Here is an 11,406-nt window from a genome sequence, read left to right on the forward strand (position 1 = left end):
GCAGCTCGATTCGTAACCACTACACTACCAGAGCTCCTTCACCGACTGTACTGTTCTAAATTGCCTTTTATTTCTCCGATCTTGGTTACAGTGTGTCTTCAGGTTCACCAGTAACTCCCTCTCCTGAGGAAGTAAGCTCTTTGAGGTCGATATCTTCTCAGAGTGCCAAGCACTCGGTGCCCTCTGTCTGTGGTTAATAAAACCTGTTAAACGTGATTCAGTGAAGAAGGAACTTTTGGGCGCAGCTGCCGCAGGTGGAATGCGTCCCTTTGTAGCCTGTACGAATGGCGCCCCCTAGCTTCTGCACTGCACAACATGCACAGCGAATGGTGGCAAACCGCAGAAACCTCAAATCTTGCCAATTTGCATTTTGACTAGAGTATTTTCACAAAAAATCGAGTAGTAATAAAAACCTGTCTGTTTTCTTGGAGGATTACTTTAGGGTTTGCAAAATAAAAAATAAGCTATGTGCTCAGTCTTGAGTCTTTTGCCACTTTAAAAATATGTCCACAAAATAATGAGTTAGCCAATGTGACAGTGATTTTCAGATCAGAATCCTAATAAGTACATAACTTTAATAGCTACAATTTGTTTTGATAAAATGCATATATGCCAAAATTCAAGCTAAACATAAAATACAAACAGAAGTTGGGGGGGGGGGAAGGGCGGCAAAACAATAAACTCACCATTGTGCATGTTTGAAAAGATAATCATATAAAAATTTTTTTTATAAAGACAGGATCATGTACTACGTACTATTTTCAATAACAATGTACTAAGCTCAATTTTTTCAAATTTCAATAGAAAAAAAGTGGGAGTATTAGACCATAGTCTCTAATATTTTATTTTGACCTGAGCCCTAAATTTAGTGATTGTTTGCTTTTGTTTTTTTATTTCCTCCGTGTCTCTCTCCCTCCCTTCTGCCTTCTCTTCATCTTTCCCTCTAATATGTGCAAGAGAAAATTTAAAATTTGTGGGAAAATAATTCCATTATCTTATCATTCCATTTTTCTGTGAACTTTTTGAAGTCCCCTCATATTTTCCCAAAGTCATACATTTGGTTAATTATTTTTAACATTATTTGATAATGTTCCTCTGCTTGAGCCTTGACTTGGGACTTACACTTGAACAAATGGCAACTAATAATTAGCCATTTCCACTTATAAAGAGCTTTACACATATATTTCTTTAGATTTTATAAGAACTCTATGAGCCAGACTCATCTTGATTGATGTTCAGAAAATAAATGAATAATACTAGATCAATAGTAATAGTAGCGGGGCTAAGACTATAAATCCATCACCCAATGTCTCCCACCACAGATGCTCATGGTGTATCTATACCTAAACTAATCCTACTGCTCTGCCTCTGTTCTCCTGCCCAGTTGGAGCGAACCTCGGAAGTGGGAAGATGCTGCTTATAGCCATCCTTGGCTCAGCTGGGATGACCTGCCTGACGGTGCTTTTGGCCTTTCTAATCATGTTGCAATTGAAGAGGGCAAACGTCCAAAGGAGAATGGCCCAAGCTTTCCAAAACGTGGTAGTGTCTCGTCTTCTTTCTAGTTAAAAAGTACAAGTTCATATATATGCAGGGCCTTCATTTTATAGGTGGATCAGAAATTTACTTATAAATATTTCCCTTAGGCAAATTTCATCTTGTCTTTGACTTTTTTCATGAAATGGAGGATCAATAACATGACTATATAATTCCTTGTTCAAACTGGAACAATTCTAGAGGCCAAAAATTTGCTGCTCTTAGTAATTATGTAGGAAATCAGACCCAAAACAGGACTACCCCAGCCAAAACAAGATGTAGGCAATCCTAGTGATAAGTTGTCGAAGAGGATAACAATGTGATAGAATAAATTAAACATTGTTTTATATGGAAGATAGAAATGTAATTAGATCTTCAGTTAGATAGGTAATAAGTATTATACTAGCCAAGTTTTCCCAGTTCTAGTTTTTATCATCCTTCAATTTTCAGTCATTGATCATGGCACTTGACACTTGAAGCCTCATTCTTGGAAATTTCATCTAGGAAACGGAAAAGAAACAAAGGTCTACAAAATCATGCCTTACCAATAGGCAGCCCATCAGAATCCTCTCTGTATGCTACAGCCTGAGTATGACTCTAGTGTGTGTGCTACTCAGGCACTATAACATTAATTCATACTTAACTTTTATCAATTCTCTGTGTAAAACAATGAGAAAAATTGCATGTTTCAAACGAGTTCTACCCTCGTCCCAGGTTCCTTTGAGTGAAGGACAGGGAAGCTGCACTGAGCCACTGCTGGCTGAACTCAGGCTGACTCTGGAGAGGAAAGGCAAGTAAGCAGATTGAGAGTGTTAGAGCTTATCAGTGGCATCAGTGCTTTGTCAAAAATGACACTGTCAGCAGACACTTGAACTCTGGATAAAAGAAGACACTATGTTGGGTTTTGCTTTTGTAAGCACTAGTCGTTCTGGGTCCATGGCCTGCTCCAGAGTGGGCTTGAACGAGATTCTCAGCTTTAGAAAAAGGGAGGTAGAGGGAAAGACAAGGAGGGGACGGAAGGGAAAAGAAGAGAGTAGAGAGCCAAGAATAGACCAGATTGAAGTTAGGAAAGCACTCACTTTGCCATATTTTACAACTACCCCAGATAGGATCGCTACGTTCTTTTTCAGACCAGAACTGAATACCTTCGCATTCCACAGCACCACAGAACACTCAAATATGACCAACTTGTTGTTGTTAAGTGCTGTTGAGTCGATTCTGACCCATAGCGACCCTGTATAGGGTTTCCAAGGAGTGACTGGTGAGCTTGAACCACTGATCTTGTGATTCAAACGACTTTGCAGTCTGGTGCATTAACCCACAGAGCCACACCAGGACTACATGATTAACTTAGGGATGGCAAAGACATAGTATATTGTTGTTAAATGCCACCAGATTGGTTCTGACTCATGGAAACAGGAGTGACTGGTGAGTTTGAACCACTGACCTTGCAGTTCAAACCAACTTTTCGGTCAAGTACATTGTCCCATAGCACCACACCAGGACTCCAAAGACAGTATACAACCTTGCTGGTTGCAGCCATTGCTAAAGGATCCTGGCATACTCTCTCACTGAGGCCTAGAACTGAACCCATACTGCTCAGTAGGCAGCCACTACTGTTTCATCAGAGTGAGCTCATGAGGTGAGATCTGCCATTTCTACTCTAGAATTAGTCATACTATTTCTTCTTTCACCTGATATGAATTTAAACTGGAGGTATTGTGCACTTTAGGAGCATGAAAAATCTTGACACAAAACTATGAAAAAAATATTTTTACAGAGAGAAGAACCAGCTGTGCAGTTCAACTCAGGAACTCTGGCCTTGAACAGGAAGGCCCAAAACAACCCAGATCCCACAATTTATCCAGTCCTTGACTGGAATGACATTAAGTTTCAAGACGTGATTGGGGAGGGCAATTTTGGCCAGGTTCTGAAGGCACGCATCAAGAAGGATGGGCTAAGGATGGACGCTGCTATCAAGAGGATGAAAGGTCAGTGCTTGGCCATATTGTCAGCGTTGGATCAGGGTGGGGAGCAAACTTGACTTCCTGTTGAATCTTTCCCTTATGACCTGATAACCTTTAAACAAAAAATTGGCATGGTGTCAGAGAGAGCACTTGTGTGCAACTGAAGGTGGTGTTTCTTTGAGCAGAAGCTTGTGTTAAGGTCCGGATGTAAACATGAAGGCAGGGGACATTTAAGAACTCCCATTTCCATGAGACGTGAGATTTATCGGTTCAGATTATAAACTGTCCATTGCTAACTTTTGCGGATCATCATTGTTTCTATTATTTTCTCAAAACAATAATAGACAACGCTTACCAACTCAAGGTTCACCAGTTTGTGCATCTACCAAAGTACCTTCTCTTTAGCCTGGTGCCTAGTGGTTCTCTCTTTGGTGGAGGTGATATTGATGAGAAAGGGTAAAAAGAACAGAAACAAATGCAACTCAATTTTCTGACTATCAAATAATTTCTAGAAAAATGTCTTTGAGGTTAGTATGCTTAGCAAGAGTTTCTGCTGTTGTTGTTAGGTGTCATCAAGTCAGTTCTGACTCATAGCAGCATTATGCACAACAGAATGAAACACTTCCCACTGCTGTGCCATTCTCACAATTATTGCGACTTTTGAGCCCACTGCTGCTGCCACTGTCTGCCAATCATCTCACTAGTGGTCTTCCTCTTTTTGACTGACTCTACTTAACCGAGTACAATGTCCTTCCCCAGTGAATAGTCCCTCCTGATAACATGTCTGAAGTATGAAACTAAGTCTGTCCATGCTGCCTTCTCAGGAGCATTCTGACTGCACTGCTTCTAACACAAATGTGTTTGTTCTTCTGGCAGTTCAGGGTACTTTCACTGGTTTTCTCCAGCACAATTCAAATCTTCTACGGTCTTCCATATTCATTGTGCAACTTTCACATGCATATGAGGTGACTGAAAATACCATGGCTTACTTTAGGTGCACTTGCATCCTCAAACTGGCATCTTTGCACTTCAAATAGATCTTGTGCAGCAGATTTGCCTAATGTAATACATTGTTTGATTTCTTGACTGTTGCTTCTATGAGTGTTGATGGTGGATCCAAGCAAAATGAAGTTTTGACAACTTCAATCTTTTCTCCATTCATCATGATGTTATTTATGGGTCCAATTGTGAAGACTTTTGTTTTCTTTACATTGAAGTATAATCCATACTGAAGGCTGTCATCTTTGATCTTCAACGGTAAATATTTTATATCCTCTTCACTTTCAGCAAGCAAGGTTGTTGTATCATCTGCATCTCACAGGTCTTCCTGCAATCCTGATGCCACACTCTTCTTCAGATAATCCAACTTCTCTGATTATTTGTTCATCATACAGATTGAACAAGCATGGTCAAAGGATACTACACTGACACACACCTTTATAGATTTTAAGTCATTCAATATCCCCTGTTTTGTCCTAACAGCTGCCTTTTGGTCTATATAGACGTTCCTCATGAGCACAATAAAGTTTTCTGGAATATCCATTATTTACACTGTTATCCATACTTTGTCATGATCTACATAGTCCAAATCCTTTGCATAGTCAATAAATCATGATTAAACATCTCTGTTTCAGTCACTATCCATCTGGCATCAACACTGATATCCCTTATTCCTCATCCTTTTCTGAATCCAGCTTGAATTCTGGCAGTGTCCTATTGAAGTACAGTTGTAACCATTTTAAAATTATCTTCAGCAAAATTTTACTTGCATGTAATATTACTGATATTGTTTGATGATTTCTGCATTCTATTGGGTCACCTCTCTTTGGAATGAGTACAAATATGGGTCTCTTCCAATCAACCAGTAAAATAGCTGTCTTCTAAATTTCTTGGCATAGATGACTGAGTGCCTTCAGTGCATCATCAATTTGTTAAAAGGTTTCTATTTGTATTCCATCAATTCCTGGAGTCTTGTTTTTTGCCAGTGCCTTCATTGTAGCTTGGATTTCTTCCTTCAATACTATTAGTTCTTGATTATTTACCATGTTTTGAAATGCTTGAACATCAACCATTTGTGTGTGTGTGGATAGTGACTCTGTGTATTCCTTTCATCTTCTTTTGATGCTTCCTGCATCATTCATCATTTTGCTCATGCTGTTGCTGTTGTTAAGTGCATTCTAGATTGATTCCAACTCACAGTGATCCTGTATAGAATTTCCAAGGAGCAGCTGATGAATTTGAACCGCCAACCTTGTGGTTCAAACCGACTTCATGGTCCCGTGCTCTAGCCCATAGTACCATACATGTAATTCTTCAGTATTGCAACTTGAGGTTTGAATTTCTCTTCAGTTTTTTCAACTTAAGAAATATGAGTGTTTTCTCCTCTTTTGGCTTCCTAACGCCAGGTCATTGCATATTTCATTATAATACTTGACTGTGTTCTCAAGCTGCTCTTTGAAATTTTCTGTTCAACTCTTTTACTTCCTCATTCTTCCATTAACAAGAGTTATTGTTGTTGTTGTTAAGTGCTGTCAAGTCGATTCTGACCAGTACTCCATTAGGAAGAGTAGGTTGTGAAGAAACGAAGTTAAAATCATTCCATGGAGCCAGGTTCTACGGTGATGTTTCACTGCTCACATTCTTGTTGCTTCTCAGTGTATTTATCTGTGGATGAGATCTAGTTGGAAAAGCTCGAAGCTAAAAATTGTGGTAGCTTCACTTCTGTCAAGAAAAATTTCTGAGTATTTGAGATCTTAAACAAAATCACTTTAAAGCAGTTGTTCTCAGCCAGGGATAATATTGTCCCAGGAGATAATTAACAGTGTCTGAAGAATTTTTGGTTGTCTGTTGACATTTGGAGTCCTGGTATGGCACTGTTGGATAAAGCACTGGATCACAAGGTCAGTTGGAACCACAAAGTTGGTGGTTTAAATTCACCAGCCACTCCTCTGAAACCCTACACAGGATTGCTGTGAGTTGGAACCAACTCTACAGCATTTAACAGCAACAACAATGAAATTTGAGTCCTCATGTGGTGCTGCAGGATAATACACTATTCTGCAAGGTTGGTTAGAGCCACAAGGTCAGTGGTTCAAACCCACCATTCTCTCCACAGAAACCCTAGACACAGGGTCATTGTGAGTTGGAACTGACTTGACAGCACTTAACAACTGACAATTAGTAGGTCAAAACCAAAGATGCTGCTAAGCATTTTGCAGTGCACAGAACAGCCCCCCAAACACAGAAAGTCTAGAGGTTAAAAAATACTGTTATAGGGTTATCTTTTTGTGTGTGTACTTTTCCAGACCTGATGGGGACTGAGGGCACCTGAAGGCCCTAGGGAGAAGAGGGGACAGTTGATTCTGAAGAAGTATCTGGTGAATAATAACAACCCTTGGATTCCTTCCAGAATATGCCTCCAAAGATGATCACAGGGACTTTGCTGGGGAACTTGAAGTTCTTTGTAAACTTGGACATCATCCGAACATCATCAATCTCTTGGGAGCATGTGAACATCGAGGTAAGATGGGTTTTTCCTGTCTTTCCAGCCAGGTTTTATTTTTAAGTACACATTCCACATTGAAATTAGGAAAGAAGATAATCATAAGAATGTCACCTTTTTTAAAAAGTTGAGTTTCAACCTGAATGTCTAGTCCCATTTATAGCTTATACCAAAGTTTAGCATCTTTCTGGAGATAGCAAGGCTGAATTTTTGACCAGGGTTTCCCAAAGCTATCTACAGGTCATACCCATGCCCATCCTTATTGATACAGAGGTGTCCTCTGCTATTACTACTAAGGCACACTGGGGGAGACATCACTACCAGAAAGAATTGAATGCAATGGTTCTTCCGAGTTGTCTGCCTTTTAATCTTTCCTCCAAATCCAAGGAAATCTTGTACTCTGAATGTTAAATCCTTGAACGCTAACAATCTTGTGCTATGAAAACACTAATGATGCTTAGGTTAAAAATAATAATAGACATATCTGGTAGTGCTTTGCTTTGATCAAATGTGCTTTCATGTTCAACTATAGTGTAACTTTACAATTATCTGCTGTAGCTCATACTCTTAAGAATTTGTGTCATTAATTTAAATACTTATTGAGTACTGCCCATTGAAATGTGTGTAATTAGCTACAACTGAGTAGTTAACAATAAAAACCTTCTATGTGTTTAACTCTTAATGCTACTTGGTTTACAGTTCTGAATCTATGCTTAAATTTCATTCCTCATGGAAAAGTTTGCTCCCACAGAAAAATGCTTCATGCTGTAATTATTTACAAATTTGACAGGTTCTTATTGACTTTACAACCAACAATAGAAAAGAGACTACTTCCTTTTCCTCAATTTATTAAACTAAAAATACTGGTTTTTGAAACTCTTTGAACAATATATCATTCTGTGATCCAATAAGAGTGTAATTATGAAAGTCAGATCATATCCCTTAGGTTAAATATGAAGTAATAACATCTCTTTTTTAGCTATTTCCTGAAAATAGTAATCAGTATGGAACAGCAGTAAATAAAAGTTACCAAAACAAAACAAAAAAAACATGTTTTAAACATTTCAGCACAAAATTGGTGGGTTCTTGAAATTTGTATACAATTAAGAATAAAGAAAACATACCTATACCAGTAAATGTCTCCTTATGATAAAACAGGATGCAATACTAAGATATGTTTTGCCATACTTTAAATAATCTTTGAATATACTTAAAGTTTAAATTCACTCAACATTTAAAAGAAACTTTCTATTGTGAATTGTGTGAAAGTTTACAGAGCAGATCACCAGTTTTACAAGCAACAAACCATACACTTCATTTCATTTCAATGCTTGCTACTCTTCCATGTAATATTCATTATCCCACTTCCTTCCTATGTTTTTTTTTGTTTCCATTTCACTCTCTTTCCCAGGCCTTCTCAATTTTGTCCTTAGGTAAAGGCTGCTTTTTATTACCTTGAATAGTTGACCATTCCATGTTGTTATTGTTATGTGCCCTGTAGAGGAATTAAAATTGCAACCAGGAGGGTTTAGTGACCTGGTTTTTGGTTTTGCTTTCTGAAATGCTTCTCCCAGGATGTAGTGTGCCTTTGGACAGAATTCACAATTGAGAATTTTGTGGAGATATTTGAAGGGAACTGGAATCTGGTGCCTTTTAAATCCTTTTTCATATTCTCTAATCCTCAAAGTCCATATCTCCCTAATTTTAATAGCTTACTTGTATTATTGTCCCCTCCATATACCTTTCTATGACTTGTGGAACCACAAGGGTGAGTTCAGTTCCAGACCTGAAGGATGATCGAAGGCCATAGTCTCGTGTTCTTCCAGTTCCTTTCTGACCAGTTAGCCCAGTCTTTTTAAAAATTTGAGTTTTGCTCAATATTTCCTTCTGCTCTATCCAGGACCTTCTAATATTATCCCTTTCAGAACATTCAGTAGTAGTAGCTGGGCACCATCTAGTTCTTCTGGTCTCAGCATTGTAGAGACTGATGTTCATGTGTTCTATTAGTCCATTGGACTAATTGATTCAAAGTGTCTTCAATTTTCCTCACTTTTCTTTTCTCCACACTGGGAGAGACCAATAGTTGCACTTTAAGTGATCCCTCATGCACGAGTTTTTAACATCCCAGTCACTCCTCACCAACATAGGATATAGAGCATTGTCTTTGTAGACTGACCATGGTGTTCCCCAAGAATATAGTCCTGATCCCCCAAGGTATTTGTTAAAGACTAACAAGTTTTCATAATTTTGTCCCTGTATGCTCCACCACCAGCCACTCCATGGGAGAAAGATAAAGCTGTCTGATCCAATAAAGATTTATAGCCTCAGAAACCCTATGTACAGGTGCTGTGCATTGGAACTGACTTTACAGCACATAACAACAACAAAAACAACACGCTCCACCACATTCATAGATATGTTTGCAGCAAATATCCTTATTCAGCATCTCAAACCACAAAACTTAAAAGGCAATAAATCATTGCCTCCAAAGATCAATGCATTTATCACAATGAATTACTTTTTATAATATCCAGAGAAGAGAACAATTTGGAATAAAATCAGACAAATGGATCTTAATTTTTCTTGGAACTATGGTTTTATTTTTGCCCGAATACTGATGTTTTCTTGTTGCTTTAGACAAAATGCAATCCCTGAAACTAGATTTCTTGGATCAACAGTCGAATGAGAAATATGATGAATTAGTATGGGTTTCGGGAGAGGAATAAAGGGCCAGAGAAAGAGAGAGTCATCTACTGTAGTCACCTTCTGCTATGAATAGTCAGTAACTTATTATTATTGTTATTTTAAATACCCTCAAGAAAAGTTAGGTAGGGATAGACTGCAATGAAAACACCTGTTCTTTATTAGGTTTTCAAACAATATTGAATAACGGTAAAAGGTGATCTGGAGAGGGCTTCCTATATCTTCTTTGTAATAAATCCTTTAATGTCATTCTAATATTATTCCTGAAAGGTGTCCTGGTGGCACAGTGGTTAAGTGCTCAGTTACTAACCTATAAGTCAGTGCTTCAAACTCACCAGGCTCTGCAAGGAAGAAAGATGTGGCAGTCTGCTTTTGTTCAGATGACAGCCTTGGAAACCCTATGGGGCAGTTCTACTCTCTCTGACTGGGTCACATGAGTTGAGGTCAAATTGATGGCAATGGAGTTATTACTGTGGAGTCATCCAGTGGCACAGTAGTGAACATGCTCTGCTGCTAACAGGAGGAGTAGAGACTCCACTCCACCCAGAGACACCACAGAAGGAAAGTCTAGTTATGAAAAATCAGCCATTGAAAATCCTATGCACTTCTACTCTGATACACTTAAGGGTCCCTATGGGTCAACGCTGCCAGTGGCAACGACAATGCTATTTTTGAGAGGCAATGGGATTTCAGGAAGCCCACCATGTTAGTCCTTATTTGGGAAAGGGAGTCAGAAAGAAGCAGGGTTTAACTGTGGGTCAATTTGAGTATTGCACGAGGATGTCACTTCCATTCCCCGGATTACTGAGGTTGGAACCATTAGATGTGTTTCATTGGAGTAAAATGGAATTTAAAGTCAATTTCATTTTGGGGACTGTGCTGAGTGCAATAAGTCAGCCACAAAAGGACAAGTATTGTTGGAGTCCAGTATTATAAAAAGTCAAAGAAAGGTTTATACAAAGGAAAAAAAAAGTTATTCTTTGATGTTTGCCAGCGATGGGAGGAAAAACAAATTTCAAAGATGTAACAATAAAAATGAGTTCTCAAGGGCCACAGTACATGTCAAGCAATTCACAGCTGTCTTGGCCACCTGTAAAATGCTACTCACTTTCTTATCCCACAGGCTACTTGTACCTGGCCATTGAGTATGCCCCCCATGGAAACCTCCTGGACTTCCTGCGTAAGAGTCGCGTGCTAGAGACAGACCCTGCGTTCGCCATCGCCAACAGCACTGCTTCCACACTGTCCTCTCAGCAGCTTCTGCATTTTGCAGCTGATGTGGCCCGGGGTATGGACTACTTGAGCCAAAAACAGGTGTGGTCAGAGGACCTTGCTCTGAGCATCTTTCCTCTGAATAGTCAGAGTTTGCACAGTTTTTCAATTCTTCCCTTTAGTTCTTTCTGCCAATCTCCCAATTAAAAGACATCTTTTTAGTAGACTTTATTTTTTAGAGTAGTTGTAGGTTTACCTAAAAATTGTGTGAAGTCTCCCTAATTTTAATCTTTTTGTCTATATTCCATCTATTTTTATAGACATGTGTGCCCAGTTCTTCCAATATGTATTTCTCTAGTGAATGTCATCAAAAAATGTATTTTGTGAGGTACCTTTCTTATGTTAACTTGGTCTGTCTCCAAATAATACATAATTGGTTGTTGTTATTGTTATGTGCCCTGTAGAGGAATTAAAATTGCAACCAGGAGG

At 38.8% G+C, this 11,406-nt stretch overlaps 1 protein-coding gene across 1 annotated transcript in view; it reads left to right on the forward strand.

The window, feature by feature from the left end:
• The window catches only part of TEK (TEK tyrosine kinase, endothelial), a 131,834-nt gene that overhangs the window by 106,933 nt on the left and 13,495 nt on the right, over positions 1 to 11,406 (forward strand). Inside the window, exons 14-17 of the mRNA XM_006863011.1 lie at positions 1,385 to 1,539; positions 3,314 to 3,524; positions 6,910 to 7,020; positions 10,829 to 11,019. Coding sequence (XP_006863073.1) covers positions 1,385 to 1,539; positions 3,314 to 3,524; positions 6,910 to 7,020; positions 10,829 to 11,019 — 668 coding nt within the window. The remainder of the gene's footprint in view (positions 1 to 1,384; positions 1,540 to 3,313; positions 3,525 to 6,909; positions 7,021 to 10,828; positions 11,020 to 11,406) is intronic.

The sequence above is a fragment of the Chrysochloris asiatica genome, unplaced genomic scaffold, assembly GCF_000296735.1.
Source record: "Chrysochloris asiatica unplaced genomic scaffold, ChrAsi1.0 scaffold00053, whole genome shotgun sequence".
Taxonomy (NCBI): Eukaryota; Metazoa; Chordata; class Mammalia; order Afrosoricida; family Chrysochloridae; genus Chrysochloris; species Chrysochloris asiatica.